At 41.7% G+C, this 22792-nt stretch overlaps 1 protein-coding gene across 1 annotated transcript in view; it reads right to left on the bottom strand.

The window, feature by feature from the left end:
• Window positions 1-5549: 5549 nt before the first annotated feature.
• Window positions 5550-22792, bottom strand: part of LOC115173584 (venom phosphodiesterase 1) — a 35160-nt gene continuing 17917 nt past the window's right edge. Inside the window, exons 17-25 of the mRNA XM_029731817.1 lie at window positions 20842-20929; window positions 18631-18803; window positions 17744-17789; window positions 8568-8722; window positions 7987-8122; window positions 7580-7657; window positions 7097-7229; window positions 6725-6878; window positions 5550-5792 (exon numbers count right to left, since the gene is read on the bottom strand). Of these exons, the coding sequence (XP_029587677.1) occupies window positions 5619-5792; window positions 6725-6878; window positions 7097-7229; window positions 7580-7657; window positions 7987-8122; window positions 8568-8722; window positions 17744-17789; window positions 18631-18803; window positions 20842-20929 (1137 nt within the window). The 3' untranslated portion in view covers window positions 5550-5618. The remainder of the gene's footprint in view (window positions 5793-6724; window positions 6879-7096; window positions 7230-7579; window positions 7658-7986; window positions 8123-8567; window positions 8723-17743; window positions 17790-18630; window positions 18804-20841; window positions 20930-22792) is intronic.

Raw genomic sequence — 22792 nt, 5'->3', positions numbered from 1 at the left:
CTGCTAAGGGGACAGGACAACTACACCGCATCAAAGGGACGATGGACGGGGCCATGTACCGTCAAATCTTGGGTGAGAACCTCCTTCCCTCAGCCAGGGCATTGAAAATGGGTGGTGGATGGGTATTCCAGCATGACAATGACCCAAAACACACGGCCAAGGCAACAAAGGAGTGGCTCAAGAAGAAGCACATTAAGGTCCTGGAGTGGCCTAGCCAGTCTCCAGACCTTAATCCCATAGAAAATCTGTGGAGGGAGCTGAAGGTTCGAGTACCCAAACGTCAGCCTCGAAACCTTAATGACTTGGAGAAGATCTGCAAAGAGGAGTGGGACAAAATCCCTCCTGAGATGTGTGCAAACCTGGTGGCCAACTACAAGAAACGTCTGACCTCTGTGATTGCCAACAAGGGTTTTGCCACCAAATACTAAGTCATGTTTTGCAGAGGGGTCAAATACTTATTTCCCTCATTAAAATGCAAATCATTTTATAACATTTTTGAAATGTGTTTTTCTGGATTTGTTTGTTGTTATTCTGGCTCTCACTGTTCAAATAAACCTACCATTCAAATTATAGACGGATAATTTCTTTGTAAGTGGGCAAACGTACAAAATCAGCAGGGGATCAAATACTTTTTTTCCTCACTGTAGTTGACTTTGGCAGCAGCATCAGGGAACTTTATGTAATTGTCTTTCAGTTCAGATATAGCATTGCAGACTTTGTAGACTATTCTGATACAGTCGGTTTAAATCCACCACACAAATCTCCTGTTTCATGATGGAAGGTTCCAGATGGCAAAAACCTCAAGGGGATCAGTACTTGTAGGGAAGGAGGGATGAGCCTTTCCCCGAAGAGAGTCAGATGAAAGCCTTGGCTCAAGAAAACAAATGATGTCAGCTGCATTTTCTTTGTACATGCGTAAATGGTCATGGATATACATTTCATTAAAATCATTCAGTGGGTTGCTCTGTCTATAAAATAAAATAAAAATAAAATGTTATTTGTCAAATGCGCTGAATACAACAGGTGTAGTAGACCTTAGAGTGAAATGATTACTTACGAGCCCTTAACCAATGTATTTTCATTTAACCTTTATTTAACTAGGCAAGTCAGTTGAGAACAAATTCTTTACAATGACGGCCTACCCCGGACGACGGTGGGCCAATTGTGCGCCGTCCTATGATACTCCCAATCACAGCCGGATGTGATTCACCCTGGATTCGAACCAGGGACTGTAGTGTCGCCTCTTGCACTGAGATGCCAGTCGGGAGTCCAAAACCAACAATGCAGTTTTAAGAAAAATAAGTGTTAAGTAGTAAATAGATTAGTAAATGTTTTTAATAACAAACAATTAAAGAGCAGCAGTAAAATAACAATAGCGAGGCTATATACCGGTACCGGTACAGAGTCAATGTGTGGGGGCACATGTTAGTCGAGGTAATTGAGGTAATATGTTATTGTAGGTAGATTTGAAGTGACTATGCATAGATAATAAACAGAGAGTAGCAGCAGTGTAAAAGAGAGGGGGGGGATAATGCAAATATTCTTTGTATCCATTTGATTAGCTGTTCAGGAGTCTTATGGATTGGGGGTAGAAGCTGTTAAGAAGCCTTTTGGACCTAGACTTGGCGCTCTGGTACGGCTTGCCGTTCGGTAGCAGAGAGAACAGTCTATGACTAGGGTGGCTGGAGTCTTTGACAATTTTTAGGGCCTTCCTCTGACACCGCCTGGTATTGAGGTCCTGGGTGGCAGGAAGCTTGGCCCCAGTGATGTACTGGGCCGTACTCACTACCTTCTGTAGTGGCTTGCGGTCAGAGGCCGAGCAGTTGCCATACCAGGCAGTGATGCAACCAGCCAGGATGCTCTCGATGGTGCAGCTGTAGACATTTTTTAGGATCTGAGGACCCATGCCAAATCTTTTCAGTCTCCTGAGGGGGAATAGGCTTTGTCGTGCCCTCTTCACGACTGTCTTGGTGTGTTTGGACCATTATAGTATGTTGGTGATGTGGACACCAAGGAACTTGAAGCTCTCTATCTGCTCCACTACAGCCCTGTCGATGCTCGGTTCTCCTTTTCCTGTAGTCCACAATCATCTCCTTTGCCTTGATCACGTTGAGGGAGAGGTTGTTATCCTGGCACCACACGGCTAGGTCTCTGACCTCCCTATAGGCTGTCTCATCATTGTCGGTGATCAGGCCTACCACTGTTGTCGGCAAACTTAATGATGGTGTTGTAATTGTGCCTGGCCATGCAGTCATGAGTGAACAGGGAGTACAGGAGGGGACTGAGCATGCACCCCTGAGGGGCCCCCGTGTTAAGGATCAGCGGGGTGGATGTGTTGTTACCTACCCTTACCACCTAGGGATGGCCCGTCAGGAAGTCCAGGATCCAGTTGCAGAGGGAGGTGTTTAGTCCCAGGGTCCTTAGTGATGAGCTTTGAGGGCACAATGGTGTTGAACGCTGAGCTGTAGTCAATGAATAGCATTCTCACATAGGTGTTCCTTTTGTCCAGGTGGGAAAGGCCAGTGTGGAATACAATAGAGGTTGCATCATCTGTTGATCTGTTGGGGCAGTATGCAAATTGGAGGTCACCTTAGTGTTCTTGGGCACAGGGACTGTGGTGGTCTGCTTGAAACATGTTGGTATTACAGACTCAGTCAGGGACAAGTTGAAAATGTCAGTGAAGACACTTGCCAGTTGGTCAGTGCATTCTCGGAGTACACGTCCTGGTAATCCGTCTGGCCCTGTGGCCTTGTAAATGTTGACCCGTTTAAAGGTCTTACTCACATCGGCTACGGAGAGCGTGATCACACAGATGTCCGGAACAGCTGATGCTCTCATGCATGCTTCAGTGTTGCTTTCCTCGAAGTGATTATAGAAGTAACTCGTCTGGTAGGCTCGTGTCACTGGGCAGCTCGCGGCTGTGCTTCCCTTTGTAGTCTGTAATAGTTTGCAAGCCCTGCTACATCCGACGAGCATCGGAGTCGGTGTAGTACGATTCAGTCGTAGCCTTGTATTGACGCTTTGCCTATTTGGTGGTTCGTCAGAGCGCATAGCGGGATTTCTTATAAGCTTCAGGGTTAGAGACCCGCTCCTTGAAAGCGACAGCTCTACCCTTTAGCTCAGTGCGGATGTTGCCTGTAATCCATGGCTTCTGGTTGGGGTATGTACGTACAGTCACTGTGGGGACGAAGTCATCAATGCACTTATCGATGAAGCCAGTGACTGATGTGGTGTACTCCTCAATGCCATCGGAAGAATCCCGGAACATATTCCAGTCTGTGCTAGCAAAACAGTCCTGTAGCTTAGCATCTTCGTCATCTGACCACTTCTTTATTGACCAAGTCACTGGTGCTTCCTGCTTTAGTTTTTGCTTTTAAGTAGGAATCAGGAGGATATAATTATGGTCAGATTTGCCAAATGGAGGGCGAGGGAGAGTTTTACGCGTCTCTGTGTGTGGAGTAAAGGTGGTATAGAGTCTTTTCCCTCTGGTTGCACATTTAACAAGCTGGAAGAAATTAGGTGAAATGGATTTCAGTTTCCCTGCATTAAAGATCCCGGCCACTAGGAGCCTCGTCTCTGGATGAGCGTTTTCCTGTTTCCTTATGGCCGTATACAGCTCATTGATTGCGGTCTTAGTGCCAGCATCGGTTTGTGGTGGTAAATAGACAGCTACGAAGAATATAGATGAAAACTCTCTTGGTAAATAGTGTGGTTTACAGCTTATCATGAGATACTCTAACTCAGGCGAGCAAAACCTTGAGACTTCCTTTCTATTAGATTTCGTGCACAAGCTGTATTAACATGTTCAACAGATAACAGTAATGCCATGTCAGGGTTTGGCTGAGTGGAAATACTGCATTATACAGTGCCTTCGGAAAGTATTCAGACCCGTTTTTGTTAGGTTACAGCCTTATTCTAAAATGGATTAAATCGTTTTTTTCCCACATCAATCTACACGCAATCGCACCTTTGGCAGCGATTACAGCCTCGAGTCTTCTTGGGTATGATGCTACAAGCTTGGCACACCTGTATTTGGGGAGATTCTCCCATTCTTCTCTGCAGATTCTCTCAAGCTGTCAGGTTGGATGGGGAGAGTTGCTGCCCAGCTATTTTTGGGTCTCTCCAGAGCTGTTCGATTGGGTTCAAGTCCAGGCTCTGGCTGGGCCACTCAAGGACATTCAGAGACTTGTCCCGAAGCCACTCCTGCATTGTCTTGGCTGTATGCTTAGGGTCGTTGTCCTGTTGGAAGGTGAACCTTTGCCCCAGTCTGAGGTCCTGAGCCCTCTGGAGCAGGTTTTCATCAAGGATTTCTCTGTACTTTGCTCCGTTCATCTTTGCCTCGATCCTGACTAGCCTCCCAGTCCCTGCCGCTGAAAAACATAACCCACAGCATGATGCTGCCACCACCATGCTTTACCGTAGGGATGGTGCCAGGTTTCCTCCAGACATGACATTTAGCACTCAGGCCAAAGAGTTCAATCTTGGTTTCATCAGACCAGAGAATCTTGTTTCTCATGGTCTGAGAGTCTTTAGGTGCCTTTTGGCAAACTCCAAGCGGACTGTCATGTGCCTTTTACTGAGGAGTGACTTCTGTCTGGCCACTCTACCATAAAGGCCTGATTGGTGGAGTGCTGCAGAGATGGTTGTCCCTCTGGAAGTTTCTCCCATCTCCACAGAGGAACTCTGGAGCTCTGTCAGAGTGACCATCGGGTTCTTGGTCACCTCCCTGCCAAGGCGCTTCTCCCCCGATTGCTCAGTTTGTCCAGGCGGCCAGCTCTAGGAAGAGTCTTGGTGGTTCCAAACTTCTTCCATTTAAGAATGATGGAGGCCACTGTGTTCTTGGGGAACTACAATGCTGCAGAAATGTTTTGGTACCCTTCCCCAGATCTGTGCCTTAACACAATCCTGTCTAGGAGCTCTACGGACAATTAGTTCGATCTCATGGCTTGGATTTTGTGCTGACATTCACTGTCAACTGTGGGACCTTATATAGACAGGTGTGTGCCTTTCCAAATTATGTCCAATCAATTTAATTTACCACAGGTGCACTCCAATTAACTTGTAGAAACATCTCAAGGATGATCAATGAAACAGGATGCAAATCTCATAGCAAAGGGTCTGAATTCTTATGTAAATAAGGTTTTTCAGTTTTTTGGCTTTTAATACATTTACTAAAATTTCTAAAAACCTGTTTTCGCTTTGTCATTATGGGGTATTGTGTGTAGATTGAGGATTTTTTTTATTGAATCCATTTTAGAATAAGGCTGTAACATAACAAAATGTGGAAAAGGTCAAGGGGTCTGAACACATTCCGAAGGCACTGTACATTAAGTCATTTAGCTGATATGTTTCCTGTAATTGTCAAACAGGTCTTTCTGCGGAAGTCAGAAGATTAGGGGATAATCTCTGCACATACATTTAAAGGTGGAAAAGACTTGTGTGGTGATTGTGGCCTACAGAAGCATTGTACATGTTTCATGACATTTGCCTTCCTCCCTGCATTGATTTGAATTAACAAGTGGATAAATACCCACACTAGACAAACTAAATAAAATATACATTTTTATAATGATCAAATACCTCTACCAATACATGTATATTTCAAAAGGTCATTCATTTCAAGGCCTTCTGTGAATGGCAGCAGTTGGGCGAGTCTTTACTTTTAGAAGTTCCGGGATAGGCCTGGTGCTGCCTTGATAGAAATCTAATCCTGTGAGCCATTCTACATCTCTGACACGTGATTGGTGGAACCACAGGTGGTCTTCAACCCATAGAGATGCCGTGTCACCATTCTGTGAAAGTATAAAAACAAGTGGATCAGTGACACAGACCCTAATTATCACTACTTAGGTGTTGACACAACAAGACAGAGGTACAGACAAAAACAATGAGATCAAGTTGCGAACCAGAGGTTTTCCACCAAAACATCATGATAGTTGCCAGGTGTTGGGAAAGGGGCATGCAAAGTTGACTGTCTTCAAACTAGATGAAAGTATGGGTGTTTTCTCAACTTTATAAAAGTACCCTATGTGTTTGTCAGTGGTAGGAGAAAGAGAAAATAGGTTAATTTTGGTCATAAAGTCAGTCTCATCTAAAATGGAGTTTGGAACTTCAGTGCGTCACAACGAGTAAATGAAGGTTGGGTTTGGATTACAATTATGTCAACAAACCATGCCCCCTTTTGCCAAGCTCCAAGGCAGGCTAGCTAACGTTAACTAGCAAGGCATGCTAGCTAACTTTTTAGCTAATGTTAGCTTACCTAGCTAGCTAGCTACCTCATTACAAATTGGTTAGGTTATACAAGCTTATACAAGTGTATTGTCTAGATACTACTGGTTATGTAAAATTAGAATTTGATAATGCTAGAGAGGCAGGCTAGCTAGCTACAGGCTAGCTAACGTTAGACACAATCCACATCGAGGTGCGAACCAGGGGTTTCCCACCAAAACATCATGATAGTTGCCAGGTGTTGGGAAGGGTCATGCAAAAGGTTACACTGTCTTCAAAACAGATGAAAGTATATGTGTTTTCTCAACTTTACAACACAAATTATTTTGCATTTCACTACGTGTTTGTCAATAGTAGGAGAGAGTACAGAATGTACATCATTCCAAAACACTCTGTACTTGCAATTCAAGTACTTAGACCTGTCCAGTTTTTCTTGTTTTTTGTTATTTTTTACAAAGAAAGTGTGCCGTGCTTTGAGGTGATATGGCTGCCTTACATTACAGCTCTCTGAGTTGTCCGCTTTGTGTGGTATCAAGAAGGAAACGGTCTGTAGCTCATTGTTACAGCTGCTCACTGGTTGCGAGTCCTTACAGCTCGTGAGAACTGCAAAGTAATGGGTCGGGATTGGAATCTGTGTATCTGTTACAAACCTTAATGAAAACAAGAAATAAAACACTGGTTAAAACTGAAGTGTCTGGCATCGCTGCAATCCTCTGTGCCCCATTGATAGCGCTCTGCAACACTACGTGTTCCATGATTGCCTTTTGTGAGATTTATAAACTTTGCTTCCTCTCTGCTCCATGGCATGCTCCCCATGTTAGAACACACAATTGGCTCTGTTTCGTATGATAAAGAAAAGCTCACATACTGTTGTATCTGGTCTTGAGAATCAAACTGTCCGTCGTAGTTGTAGTCAAATGCCGGGCCTGTCACCACATTAATGCCATTATATTGACTGGCATATTTTTTCAGCAATGTAGTCTGGAAGTAATCCCAGATCTCTATAAAATAAAGAGATGCATCTATTTATCATGAGCTGAAGCTACTTGTATGACCTGTGGTGTTGACTGTGTTTGTTGTGTCTGTTTTGTTTGTTGATGTTCTTCTTTTATGTTGTGTGAAAACGAAATACAAATTTAATCACAAAATTTTTCAAAAGTACATATAAATAATAATAATAGAAAATAAATGAACGTTTAATCATATAACATGTAGGAGACGTGACGGAGCGAGTAAGGGAGAGAAGTAGAGAGACAAGCTGAATTCGAGTACAGTGAGTGAACAAGAGAGGAAAAAATGAGTTTGAAGGAAGCAAGAGAGAGCTGTCTCAGACTGTGAAGAGTGTACGTACTCTTAAACTCGGGATACATGGGTACAACATTGCTCATCAACAGGCCATCATACTCCTCCTCTGCTGTCTTGTTGAGATCTGGACGTCACAATAAATAACACAAACAACGAGAAACTTCAATAAGACTAACTTCCTCATTATTATGACAGCTGGATACCTGGGGGAGAAGTATGTTATTATTTTAGTGAGGGGGAGACCGGACGAGCAACAGTTTCTTTTTGACATTCTACTATTACATCACTTACAGCAAATCTCTCCGGTTATGAGTGTCTGCTAACTAAATGACATAGAAAAACAAAAACAAAGTTAAGGGGGTGGGAGTTAGACTTTTTTTGTTGTTTCAGCCTTATTCTGTTTGCTTAAGACTAAAGTATTTGAAAGGATAGATGTAAAATCATCTCACGTACTGGAAGGGTAGAGGAAACCGTGGGTAATGTTCCTGGCTGGAGCATACTGGTCACATTTGGGACTTTTATCGGCCGGGATGCGGACATCAGCCCTCAGACAGTCTGGTGTGACTGCTGGCAAAGGGTCCATGTTTTCCTACAGAGGGTGACAAAGAGGAGATTACAAAAGTCCTTCCTGCATTACTCACATCCACTCTCCACATCCTTTTGAAAACATCCAAGGGAAGCAAGGACAACATTGGAGAAGACAATAGCAAAAGAGCAACCTTGGATCTTCTCCAATGCATTTTGACAAGGATGACCCCTGTACTTTGTATGTCAATTTACATTCCAACCTTCCTTTAGATGTCATTTAATCAAAGTTAGCTTCTGTGGATGATCTCTGAGAGGCAATGATTAAACTCATCATAGCTCATGTTTGACTAAAGAATAGATCATTTGAAGACTTGTGGATGTGCAAGTGTCATGACATTCACATATCAAAGTAAGAATTAACCAAAAGTTCAAATGTGTCTAACAAATTACACTTGATCAGTTACTGATTTGTAAAAATAATGGCCTTTAGATGAAATGACTCTTACAGGTTTGTCCAAAGTGAATGAGTTCCACACTGGCATGAGGGATTTTTTGCTATAGGCGTTGACAAAGCCCTGATGATACAGTAAGCAGTAGTCATTGCTGGGTTGCAGCATTATTGGTCTTCCAAACAACATGTGCTTCTGCTCAACAGCGTTCACTGAAAGTAAGTAGACAAACAGATGTCAGATAAAGATGAACTATTCAGAAATCACTCTGCCATTTCCTGGTTGTAAAAATTCTAATAGTTTGCCTAATTTCAGTTTATGTAACAAAACAATCATTGTACTATATAACCAGCTGTGAATTTCCCATAACCATACGTATTATTGTATGTTTGAAGCTGGTGTACAAAACCTAAAGTAAAAGACGCAAAAACCAAATTTAAGCATGCGAAGATTAGAAATAGTTCACATAGAACGCTTCTTAGATTTGCTTTCAATGAGAAGGACAGGACTATAACTCCAAATTCTGTGTGAATTACGTCGGGTTGGTCAAAAAGTTACATATCGCAGCTTTAAAAAAAATTTATTTGTTTTTTTATATTGGACAAGACCGCTAAGATTCAGCATATAGGATGTACTACATAACACATTCATTTTGTTTGACTTGAACTATTTGTTTTGGAGGAGTAGTAGGCTATTGTTGGCACTATGTAAAGGATAATCAACAAGGGGTTATCAAATAATAAACATGTGGAAGGTGTGTTCCACGACGCACTAGCAGAGTGGAACTTACCTTCCACGGAGTTGTATTATTTTCCAAAGAGCAGATAGAGCGCCATGTTCGTTCTCCCTTGCTATCAAGTTTACCAGATAGCTGCAGTAGTTGCCTTGGTAACCAAACAGACTTGCTAGTTTAGCTAGCTAAACCTACCGAGGTAAAGTTGTTTTGATATTCACACATTCGGACATTCAATAGACATTCATCAGGCATTCACTGTGGAATGTCCATGTTGATCCTCTTGGTTATCTTGGTCCTCTTGATCCATCCACCTGTCTTCTTTGTCAGTCAGGCCTGGCCCCATTTCATCACGTAGTTTTTCCTGTAATCTAATTTAATATGACTGAAGATGCAGAATTTTCTGCCAGGACCCTTCTAATAGGGTATAACAGACTGATTAGAACCTTGCCCACACGCCCTCCAGACGGACTACATGCCCTCTATCAAATCAAAACTATTTTTAATCAAAACAAAAGTTATAAAAGTATGCTAGACATTTATAGAATAAATCATACCTAGCTTGATGTTTCTGTGACAAACGGTGAATTAGTTATTGATTTATACCGCTTTAAATGGCATTTTATAGGTTTTATGTATTTCTCCAAAATGAAAACTGGAATTTGTCCTCAAAACAAAGGTTGTAAAAGTATGCTGGACATTTATAGAATAAATCATACCTAGCTTGATGTTTCTGTGACAAACGGTGAATTAGTTATTAATTTATACTGCTTTAAATGGCATTTTATAGATTATGTATTTATATCAGGTCAAAACTGGAATTTCTACTAGGAAAACAGTTGTAAAAGTATGCTAGACATTTATAGAATAAATAATATCTAGTTTGATGATTCTGTGACAGACTCTGAATTAGTTATAGATTTTTACATTTTTAAATGGCTTTTGGCGACTGTCTGTAGTGGAGATAAAGAAAACTAAGAGTGAACCATAACATACGTATTTACTGTATTAGCATGGGTATTGAAAGATACCAGAGGGTGGATAACAAAAAAAAGCACAAATATTTTGGGCTAAATGTATACATTATGATTTGCCACTGATCTGTATGTGAACCCCTCTGCAATCTACTGGCACAAACCATTAAAAACTAGGACTTCAAACAGGCTGTCCCTGTGCTATTTGCTCTCTTTCTCTCTTAAACTGCTAGCACAAAGCCTACGTGAAAATTGGATTTTTCACAAAAGATCATGAAAAAACTGACCCAAATCAGCTCTACATAATTCAGCCTGGGAGGTGTGCAACTACCACACATTATGTTTTTTGCATTGGATATATTTACCATATCATATGGAGACAGAAACATAAACCTTTACCTTATCATAAGTAGACAAATGGCAAATTATTAAATCCTTTCAATAGAAAAAAAAGAATTTAGTTACGAATTGAACATTAATTCAATGAGTTGACTCTTCACAGGGGATGATTTCACTGAACAACAAAAGAAAGGGAATATTGAATGATCCCCAATGATCCATCGCATCTCCCAAAAAGGTTTTCAACATACATCTGTAAAATAATAGTCTAGAAACTAAAGCTTTGGTTGTCTTCCTCTCAGTCTTCTCTCTGGTCCTCCTCAATGTCCACCTCTTAAACATCAGACTCAGACCTCATCTTCACTGTCACTTTCCAACCTTGTTGAGGGTGGCTTGTTGTCAGGCTCAAAAAGCTTCAAATTTGCCTGGACGGCCACCAATTTTTCAACCCTTGTATTGGTCAGCCTGTTGCGTGCTTTGGTGTGTTCCCAAACAAGGACCAGTTGCACTCTGAGGCGGCTGATGTTGGTGGGATTTGGAGGATGATGGAGGCAACAGGGGAAAGAGCCTCAGATCCACAAAGTCCCTTCCACCAGGTGGCTGATGAGATATGTTGACACGACTGCCATGTTGCATCTCCATCCCAAAGCCCTTGCTTGGAAGTGTACTTTGCCAGACTGCCAAGAACCTTGCCCTCATCCAGGCCAAGGTGGCGAGACACAGTAGTGATGACACCATAGGCCTTGTTTATCTTTGCACCAGACAGAATGCTCTTGCCAGCATTTTTGGGTCCAACATGTATGCTGCGGCATGTATGGGCTTCAGGCAGAAGTCTTCACGCTTTTTGATGTATTTCATTACTGCAGTTTCCTCTGCTTGGAGCAACAGTGAAGTGGGCAGGGCAGTACGAATTTCTTCTCTTACATCTGCAAGCAGAGTCTGAACATCAGACAGGATGGCATTGTCTCCCTCAATCCGTGCAATGGCTACTGCTATAGGTTTCAGGAGTTTCAGTCTACTTACCACTATCCCAAAATACATCATCCAGGGGGATCCTCTTGATGGGGCCGTCCATATCGGCAGACTGTGATATGGACATTTCTTGGAGAGACTCCATCTCCAGGAGACTGTCAAACATGATGACAACACCACCCCAACGGGTGTTGCTGGGCAGCTTCAATGTAGTGCTCTTATTCTTCTCACTTTGCTTGGTGAGGTAGATTGCTGCTATAACTTTATGACCCTTCACATACCTAACCATTTCCTTGGCTCTCTTGTAGAGTGTATCCCTTGTTTTCAGTGACATGATGTCCTTGAGGAGCAGATTCAATGCATGAGCAGCACAGCCAATGGGTGTGATGTGAGGGTAGGACTCCTCCACTATAGACCAAGCAGCCTTCATGTTCGCAGCATTGTCTGTCACCAGTGCAAATACCTTCTGTGGTCCAAGGTCATTGATGACTGCCTTCAGCTCATCTGCAATGTAGAGACCGGTGTGTCTGTTGTCCCCCGTGTCTGTGCTCTTGTAGAATACTGGTTGAGGGGTGGAGATGATTATTCCTTGCCCACGAACATTCGACCACCCATCAGAGATGATTGCAATACAGTCTGCTTTCTCTATGATCTGCTTGACCTTCACTTGAACTCTGTTGAACTCTGCATCCAGCAAATGAGTAGATAAAGCATGTCTGGTTGGAGGGGTGTATGCTGGGTGAAGAACATTCAGAAATCTCTTCCAATACACATTGCCTGTGAGCATCAGAGGTGAACCAATTGCATACACAGCTCGAGCAAGACATTCATCAGCCTTTCTCTGACTACGTTCCTCCATTGAGTCAAAAAACATTCTGATTTCAGGAGGACCATGAGCTGTTGCTATCGATAAGGTGTCTGATTCATCATTTTCACCTCGAATAGAAGTAGAGGGACTTTTGTCAGAGGTTGCTTGTTGTGAGCGCTGAGGGAACTTTATGCACTTTGCCAGATGATTCTGCATCTTTGTTGCATTCTTCACATATGATTTGGCACAGTATTTGCAAATGTACACAGCTTTTGCTCCTACTTTAGCTGCAGTGAAATGCCTCCACACATCAGATAGTAACCATTTGCATTTTCCTGTAAAGATGAGAAAAAAATGAGTAAAAAAAAAAAAAAAAAAATTCTATGTACAGATAAATAGTTAAGCAGTTAGATTAAACAACTCCTTTGTAAGATAAAATGAAACATGTATGGAAACAGGTGAATTAACACTCCTCAGTTAGCAGGCTCAAGCAAGCTAAACCCCACATGGTAGCAAAAACTAACTAGCAGAAATGGTTAACAAGTTAGAAATTATTTAAACACACTTTGCTGTAGGCTACTATTTAACAAAAGAGCATGTCATAAAATATATTCACCCCACCCAGTATTGTAATCAAAACTTACCAGAAAGCATGTAGTCCTTGGCTCAGACAGTGTAGTAGTGTGGGCTCAATAGCACCTCATTAGTGTGCAAGATCTTCAGAATCAGATGTACATGTGATGGAAGAGTGCACTGCACATGTGATGGAAGAATGCACTGTGCATGAAGAGGGTTGCAATTCAATTGAATTGGGGATAGTTTAACCAAAATATGCCACAAGACCTAGAATTGCCTTATGTGTATCCCACAAAAAAAGGTTCACTGTTATAAGTTTACTTTTTTGATGATTTTAAGCAAAATTCCCAACATACCCGGGCTTAACTTCACATGGAAAATATCTGGAAACATTCCGTCCCTTTGCAACCCTAGTTATTGCTCTAATGTTCTATTATCATTACTCTATTTTATTATTCTACTATGAGAGATACTAGATACATACTATGACAGCAATTCACTATAATAGGTACACACGTTGTATCTGGCACAAGTGACGATTAAACTGATTTGGATTTCAAAGACTGCCATTATTGTAATGTTTGATATTACAACATTGATGTGTGATACCTTTTTTATCAACAAATATGTTTTTTGCAAATGTATGCCTCTATTACTATATTATATTGCCTGAATACTCAATGATGATTAACACCACAGTTATGGGTGCTTCTGCCAGGGTTGTGGTCAAATGCATGTCATTTAAAGTCAATTTAGCAATTGAACAAAAATCCAATTCAATTTGAAAATGTTCCTAATTGCAAAGCATGTAACAGAATTTGGGTATTCCAGAACTGTAATTTACATGTAAATAAACATTACCCTGTTTTATGTTTTTAATAGTGCAGATAGAATGCTCTGTGTGCCAGAGATGGTACCATTCAGCTTGTCTGGGGATGACAAAGAAGGACTTCAACAAAGCCAAAATAGAAAATGATTGGAAGGGGCCTCTTTGCTGTTAAATTAGAGACGTATAAATAAATGACTGTTGTGCCTTGTAACTACTTTAAAATGTGGAACTGTTGCACTAAAAATGCAACCATTGATTTGACATACAATTTAAAATTGTAAACATTGTACAACTTTATGTAAACATTATCTAACTTCATATAGAACAAATTGCACTTGAAATTAACATTTCTTTCAAGTTATTGTAAATAAATGCATATTTTCACTTTTTAGATTAGATTTCTTCATCTTAAAAGCAATATTTGAGATTATGTTTTTCTATAAAATTAAAACTGGAATTTTTCCTCAAAACAAAGATTGTAAAAAGTATGCTAGACATTTATAGAATAAATCATATCTAGTTTGATGATTCTGTGACAAACGGTGAATTAGTTATTGATTTTTACATTTTTAAATGGCTTTTGGCAAATGTCTGTTAAATGTCTGATGAATGTCTGTTGAATGTCCGAATGTGTGAATATAAAACCAACTTTACCTCCGTGCCAAACCTTCAGTCCAAGCTTGCTATTTATGAAATTTGAATTCAGCCATGCCAATAATGTTTTCAATTCGACTTTTGATTTCAAAAGCAGCTCAAACATTGAACATGCAAGATTGAACTATAGCCATTGAATTCTACCAGTGCTGATATACTCTACTGTCCGTTCTAGGGAATTATAAGCTGGGTGGTTCGAGCCCTGAATGCTGATTGGCTGATAGTCGTATACCACGGGCATCTATTCCACAATTTACCAGCGGCTAAATCTATGACGTTAAAATGCCTATTTACTCTGTTCCATCTGACTGCGCAATCCACCGTCTCATCAGCCCAGCCAAGCAATTTATAAACTGATCTCCACTATAAAAAGCAGCTAGACATTACCTCACATTTCTTTTAGAATTTTCAACAGCAAAGATTTGTAAAACCTTGCTGTCTGTCTCTCTGACATTTGCAACATTGTTTAAATATTCAAAGTCAAAATCATGAATCAGCTGGCATCATTTTTATGGATATATACATAGAAAAAAGGTCAAATGAAACGAAGTACAGCTAGTTTGCAGTCTTTTCAGCTTCAGTTTGTGTCACGCCCTGATCTGTTTCACCTGTCATTGTGCTTTGTCTCCACCCCCCTCCAGGCGTCGCCTATCTTCCACATTATCCCGTGTATTTATACCTGTGTTTTCTGTCTGTCTGTCTGTTGCCAGTTCGTCTTGTTTGTTAAGCTTACCAGGGTTTGTAAGAGGGAGAAGAGGTTCGATTGCGGTCCCAATCACTCACTCAGGGATCCCGCCTTGCAGCTGATGAAGTCCCTGACATCTACATCCCTGAGAGGATCCGAGCTTCCGCGAGTCCCTCGAAGAGCTTTCGGAGACTTCCGATTCACCTCTTCCCGTGCAGATGCAGCTCGGCAGGGCTAGGCTGTCTCCAGCCAAATGTGTACGCAGACTTGACACCCAGAGTTTTCTGTATTGCGGTCCTGCCGGTCATTTTGTGTCTGTCACTTCAAGTGACCTAGCTCATTCGTTGGAGTGAGTACACTAGTGGGTCTTAAAGATAATTGTTCTTCTCCCCTTACTCGCCCCCCTCTCCATGCCATCCTGCTGTGGGGCGACCAGTCCAAGTCTCTCCAGGTACTCATCGACACGGGGGCCGATGTGAGTCTCATGGACTTTACCCTGGCGTCCGAGCTGGGCATCCCCACTCAACCCCTCTCCATTCCCATGGGTGTTAGAGCGCTGGATGGGTGCTCTATAGGCTGGGTCACCCACCAGACCAACCTACGAGTGTCGGGGAACCACAGCGAGACGATCCAATTCCTACTGGTTGAGTCTCCGCAGGTTCCCATGGTATTGGGATTCTCTTGGCTCCAGCAACACAATCCCTCCACTGACTGGGCTACTGGTGTCATCATGGGCTGGAGCCCGTCCTACCACAATCATTGCCTGAAGTCAGCTCTGCCTGCCCCGGGACATCTTCCTGGGGTCTTGGAAATTGCCCCGGACCTCTCCGTCAGCCCCACGGAGTACCAGGACCCCCGGGAGGGGTTCAGTAAGGCCTGGGTCACTTTGCTTCCGCAGCACCAACCGGTATCCAAGAAGGTCAAGCCAGATGCGTTGGCACGCCGCTATAGCCCCGCGGCTACACCCCCAGAAGCCGAGACCCATCCCACTTCCCCCCCGCTCCAAGATCATTAGCTCCTCTGCTGTTCGTCCTCTGTTGCCTCGTACCCTCCGTTTACTTCCTACCTTTCCTGTGTTTAGAATTAAAGCCGTCTCACAGCCCTTTGTCTTCTGTTTCCAAGTTTGTCCTGTCAGCTCCTGTCTTTTCCCAGCCTCTCTTTTTCTCGTCCTCCTGGTTTTTACCCTGAACCTGTACCTTTGCTCCTACTATGGATTATCTTCCCCTGCCTGCTTTGACCTGTCGTTTGCCTGCCCCTGTTACAATAAACATTGTTACTTCACACAGTCTGCACTTGGGTCTTACCTTGATACCTGAGAGTTTGAAGTGATTGTGTTAGCTGAGTTGGCTAGCTGATCTGAACAACAGTGTCCTGACGAGTGAGCACATTTTTTTTTATGCCAGTCAAAATCACACCTCATTAGCTCATTGTTATGGATGTATCCAAATAAATGTCACTAGAAAACAGCTTAAAAAAATACAAATGTAGCTACTTCGCTGTTATTCTGGCTGCACTTTTTGACTTGACTGTAAGTTAGCCGTAGTTGGCTAGCTAGAAAGCATGGGATAAGAACATTGCCAGCCAGTATGGCAATGGAACATTTAGAACCAACGACTGGGTCGTGTCCATAAAAAAAAAGACTGAACGACTAGGACTTGTCTCTGGCAACCGAACCGATAGAATGAACGAGCAGCTGGCTCGGGTAGCAACTCTAGATTTGTGTCGGGACTATATCTTGTGGAAGGATGAAATAATATGAATAAATTAATCAAAATAATGTTTTTAATGAAAATATGACAATCATTATTTGAATATGTTGGTAACCCATTGTATAAAAGTGATAATTCCCTCAAATCCAGTGTTTGGAGGATATATTGGCACGGTTTTCTAACAACACCCATGCTAATATATCCTCCAAACACTGCCTTCTCGGGCATTATCACTTAAATAATGCACGCTCTAGAATGCCCTTCAAGGCAATCAGAAACGGGTATTCAACAATGCCATAGATTTGGGAATGGAGTCAATGGGATGCAGACGCATTGACCAGATTGGCGCATATTCAACAAATCTGCTCTAACAAAGTGGCTATTCTTCAAATCTGTCCTGATTTATGTATTGTGACAGGCCCACAATGTGGTTACTTAAGTCCGATTTGGATATATTTGGCTGCATACCATGTAGAAGTTGTCCCTTTTCAGGTTAAGTGACTGCTAAATGCTAACTTTCGTTCGTATTAGCTGGTTAGCATAGCTAGCATACAGCAATCGGTGGTGTTCATTTGCACTTCCAAAATTTCAATCAATTTCTTCATTTCCTTTACTACTGTGTTATACTTTTAGCTTGCAGTGTTCAGCTGTTAGCAGCCAATGGCTAGCAGTTTCTTACTGGCAGTTTCTTCCGTTTAAATGAAGTTTTACAGTATACCACAACCCCCCGAGGTGCCTTATTGCTATTATAAACTGGTTGCCAACGTAATTAAAACAGTAAAAAGTATTTTGGGGTCAGACCCGTGGTATACCACAGCATTCAGGGCTCAAAACAACCAGTTTATAATGATGTATTATTGCTAAACTCAATGTACCATCTGGTATCATAATTGATTGTTAATCATGACAATATTCCGCCGATAATCTGTCCATATGGTCTCACATAATATTTACCTTCAGCAGCTGTCAGATTCAGACGACTATTTGGATTAGTTTCACCCTGGAAAGAAACAAGATATGATGTTGTTATAGATAAGACTCTGACAATATTGATCCTTTAATTCATTGATTCTTTCATGACTATCAACAACATTGGAGACAGAGACTTTCTATGGTTAGTGTAATTCATATGGGCTTAATATACTGTACTGTATAATACCAGCTTCTTATCACTATAGTATTAAGAGGTGTATACTGTAACTTCAAAGCAGCGGTGTAGGCATGGGAGGACCATCGTTTTAAACCCAAAATGATTTTAAACAAAAAACACTTTCCGTTTGTCATAGATGGACAAGATTAATATGAGATGAAAGGCGAGTTCAAGAAGTCAAGCTATAGAGCTGTGTGATGTCCACATTTTCTCTAACACTAAACATAGAAATATGTATTTTGCAGTTATAAGGATGGTGAAATGTTATAGTTATTGGTTTTATAATTTGTTTATACTATATTTCGAAAGCATATACGTCATTTCAAGCCTTATTCATACAGTTGTATTGAATAGGAATACGTCATATAACATATTTTCATATTTTTATCATATTTGTACTGTGTACTTGCACTTGTGTCCTCAAAAGTGACTACAACACCTCAGCAATTTATTTTAAAAAACAATTCCATAAAGGTGAGATTTGTACCTTTCTTTGCATATGCAGCATTACTAGATATTGTTTATGGTCCTCCTAATGATAAATAATTACTCTTGGGGATTATATAGATTACATTTTAAATGAACATGCCCTGAGAAATTGAGGCTGTTCTGAGGGCAAAAGGGGGTGCAACTCAATATTTGGAAGGTGTTCCTAATGTTTGGTATACTCAATGTAAGCAAGGGGTATTACCAGGGAGGTGCATGTGCAGCCCAGGGTATCTGTGGGTTCAAGGATCACCAGAGGGCACTGCCCAGGGGTTGTCTGCTCTGCGGGTTGTATGGGAGTGTGCCAGGGAGTCCTCAGGAGATGGTTCATACTGCCGTGGCTTCCATTGTTCTGAGATGGGGAGATCCTCAACACATCTGAAAGGGTTTCACATGGACGATGTTACAATTCACATACTATTCATGTTGGAGATCAAATCAAATGAAATCTTATTTTGTCGTTTGTACAGGATACAACAGGTGTAAAACAGTCCAGCGAAATGCTTACTTACAAGCTCTTCCTCAACAATGCAGTGTTCAAATACCAGGAGTTATATTTTCGGCTAGCGCTAAAGCAGCGCAATTGTCAAACTTCGTCACGTAAAAACTGGCGGTCTGGCATTTCCACACCTTGCGCCAGGTTCAGCTATTTACCTGTCTTGCATCAACTCACTTGTGCTGAGGTGGGAGGGTTGGTAATATGTGAAGTGTGTCCTTAAAAACTAGCACAACAGTGACAATTTCATTTAGCACAAATAGAGAGATTTAAGACTCAAAAGTTATTCTTATAAGTAACAAGGTTGATTACGGCATGGATTTTGACAGCGGAAGCGCAGCCTATTCAGACTTGATGCATAGTGCCCATATGCCCATGGAACAAGAGAGATGTGCTTTTTGTGCGGTGAACCTACTATTTAGAAACCTAAAAAAACATATATATTTTTTTAGCATTTTGTTTCATTTGATTAAAAGCCAAAAACATCCTCAATCAGGATTGTTTTTTTTGTCCTGCCCAATGCATTCACTAAGCAGCCAGGACTATCTGTCACGGTTGTCGTCGGTGTAGGAGGACCAAAACGCAGCAGGTATGTGCAGGCTCATCTCGACTTTTATTAACTATCAAAATGAACGTACAAAAAATAACAAAACACGAACGATCAACAAAAACAGTCTGGTAAGGCACAAGGCGAAACACAGAACAATCACCCACAAATAACAACCACAAACACACCCTAATATATGGGACTCTCAATCAAAGGCAGATAGACAACACCTGCCTTCAACTGAGAGTCCCAACCCCAATCAACACAACATAGAAACACACTCACCAGACTACACATAGAAATACATAAACATAGACCATCAACCAAAAACCCGGAAATACTAAATCAAACACCCTTTAAACAAACACACCACCCTGAACCACATAAAACAAATACCCTCTGCCACGTCCTGACCAAACTACAATACTAATTAACCCTTATACTGGCCAGGACGTGACACTATCAATAAAGGGTTTGGCTCATGAGACCGTTTTAAAATAAATCTTTATCACCAAAGCTTTATTACAAAGGTCAAGGGAGCAGTAAAACAGTAAGCAGACATCCCCTTTTGTATCTATGTATTGTTCATTATTTTAGCCAGCTCCTGTTATTATTTTGGAACCTTTTATCCATAAAAAGTTTCTAAGTGGTTTTCTAGAGAGGATTTTGCTGTCATGCTTTTTGCATTATTCACAATTAACATAGACTTACCTGCATAGTCCATTTCACTTGTATCCATCCCCATTTACAAAGAGCGCCTATTGTACGGTTAGTGGGGTTACCAAAGATGCGCTCCTCCAAACCTATTCAAAATATTCAGTCCTATAATGCAATATCAACGGTGGTTAGGCCTACAGTATATCTTAATATTGCGAACTAGCCTCACATATAGGCTACAATACATTTTAAGGGGAGCCTAGTATTTTTTATTTCAGGAGAAATGCGATGCGTAAAGACATGTATAGGCCTATAGGTGAAGCGATTACAATGTTGACTGCCAACACTCCAAACATATTTATCAAAAACTGGATGTATATTGTTGTTGCTATTATTAATTACTGTAGCCTATGCTATTTAATAAACGGATTAGGACGAGAATATTCCGTGGCCCCAGCCGAATTGGAGTTGATGACATCGAAAGACCGTCAATAACCTGCACAACTTGAGACAACCTCATGCAGTATTAAGCCATGGAACACGTAGATTGGCCAGTGAATGGTCAAGCCCTCGCCCCACGTACAATTTACTTATTAATCAAAACCCAGCCCTTTCACAACAAATTCTGCCACTTAATGATGGACTGACAGAATCAATTTCTCGGTTAACACAGACAACTGACACTGTAATTTACTGCTATATTTACTGCTACTCACCACACATGAGATTGTAGAGCTCAATATTGGAGAATGGTTCTATTTCGGTTTTATAATGAAACTTGGGTCCATAGCTTAAGAACATAGCCTGAGGAGAATAAAGAGGGTCTTCATCATAGGGTTAAGTTATCATTTTTCCATCTCTTAAATACAACAATATCAATATACAGTGAGGGAAAAAAGTATTTGATCCCCTGCTGATTTTGTACGTTTGCCCACTGACAAAGAAATGATCAGTCCATCATTTTAGTGGTAGGTTTATTTGAACAGTGAGAGACAGGAATAACAACAAAAAAATCCAGAAAAACGCATGTCAAAAATGTTATAAATTGATTTGCATTTTAATGAGGGAAATAAGTATTTGACCCCTCTGCAAAGCATGACTTAGTACTTGGTGGCAATACCCTTGGTGGTAATCACAGAGGTCAGACGTTTCTTGTAGTTGGCCACCAGGTTTGCACACATCTCAGGAGGGATTTTGTCCCACTCCTCTTTGCAGATCTTCTCCAAGTCATTAAGGTTTCAAGGCTGACGTTATGGCAACTTGAACCCTCAGCTCCCTCCACATATTGTCTATGGGATTAAGGTCTGGAGACTGGCTAGGCCACTCCAGGACCTTAATGTGCTTCTTCTTGAGCCACTCCTTTGTTGCCTTGGCCGTGTGTTTTGGGTCATTGTCATGCTGGAATACCCATCCACCACCCATTTTCAATGCCCTGGCTGAGGGAAGGAGGTTCTCACCCAAGATTTGACGGTACATGGCCCCGTCCATCGTCCCTTTGATGCGGTGTAGTTGTCCTGTCCCCTTAGCAGAAAAACACCCCCAAAGCATAATGTTTCCACCTCCATGTTTGACGGTGGGGATGGTTTTCTTGGGGTCATAGGCAGCATTCCTCCTCCTCCAAACACGGCGAGTTGAGTTGATGCCAAAGAGCTCCATTTTGGTCTCATCTGACCACAACACTTTCCCCCAGTTGTCCTCTGAATCATTCAGATGTTCATTGGCAAACTTCAGACGGGCATGTATATGTGCTTTCTTGAGCAGGGGGACCTTGCGGGCGCTGCAGGATTTCAGTCCTTCACGGCATAGTGTGTTACCAATTGTTTTCTTGGTGACTATGGTCCCAGCTGCCTTGAGCTCATTGACAAGATCCTCCCGTGTAGTTCTGGGCTGATTCCTCACCGTTCTCATGATCATTGCAACTCCACGAGGTGAGATCTTGCATGGAGCCCCAGGCCGAGGGAGATTGACAGTTCTTTTGTGTTTCTTCCATTTGCGAATAATCACACCAACTGTTGTCACCTTCTCACCAAGCTGCTTGGCGATGGTCTTGTAGCCCATTCCAGCCTTGTGTAGGTCTACAATCTTGTCCCTGACATCCTTGGAGAGCTCTTTGGTCTTGGCCATGGTGGAGAGTTTGGAATCTGATTGATTGATTGCTTCTGTGGACAGGTGTCTTTTATTCAGTTAACAAGCTGAGATTAGGAGCACTCCCTTTAAGAGTGTGCTCCTAATCTCAGCTCGTTACCTGTATAAAAGACACCTGAGAGCCAGAAATCTTTCTGATTGAGAGGGGGTCAAATACTTATTTCCCTCATTAAAATGCAAATCAATTTATAACATTTTTGACATGCGTTTTTCTGGATTTTTTGTTGTTGTTATTCTGTCTCTCACTGTTCAAATAAACCTACCATTAAAATTATAGACTGATCATTTCTTTGTCAGTGGGAAAACATACAAAATCAGCTGGGGATCAAATACTTGTTTCCCTCACTGTGCACTGAGTGTAAAAAACATTAGGAACACCCTCCTAATTTTGAGTTGCACCCCTTTTTGCCCTCAGAACAGCCTCCTCGTGGCTTGGTATCTACAAGTTGTCGAAAGCGTTCCATAGAGATGCTGGCCCGTGTTGACTGCAATGCTTCGTACAGTTGTGCCAAGTTGGCTGGA

Source organism: Salmo trutta, chromosome 34 (genome assembly GCF_901001165.1).
Source record: "Salmo trutta chromosome 34, fSalTru1.1, whole genome shotgun sequence".
In the NCBI taxonomy this organism is placed as follows: Eukaryota; Metazoa; Chordata; class Actinopteri; order Salmoniformes; family Salmonidae; genus Salmo; species Salmo trutta.
Note: the sequence above shows the minus strand (reverse complement) of the source record. Positions and strands in the feature narration are given on the sequence as shown.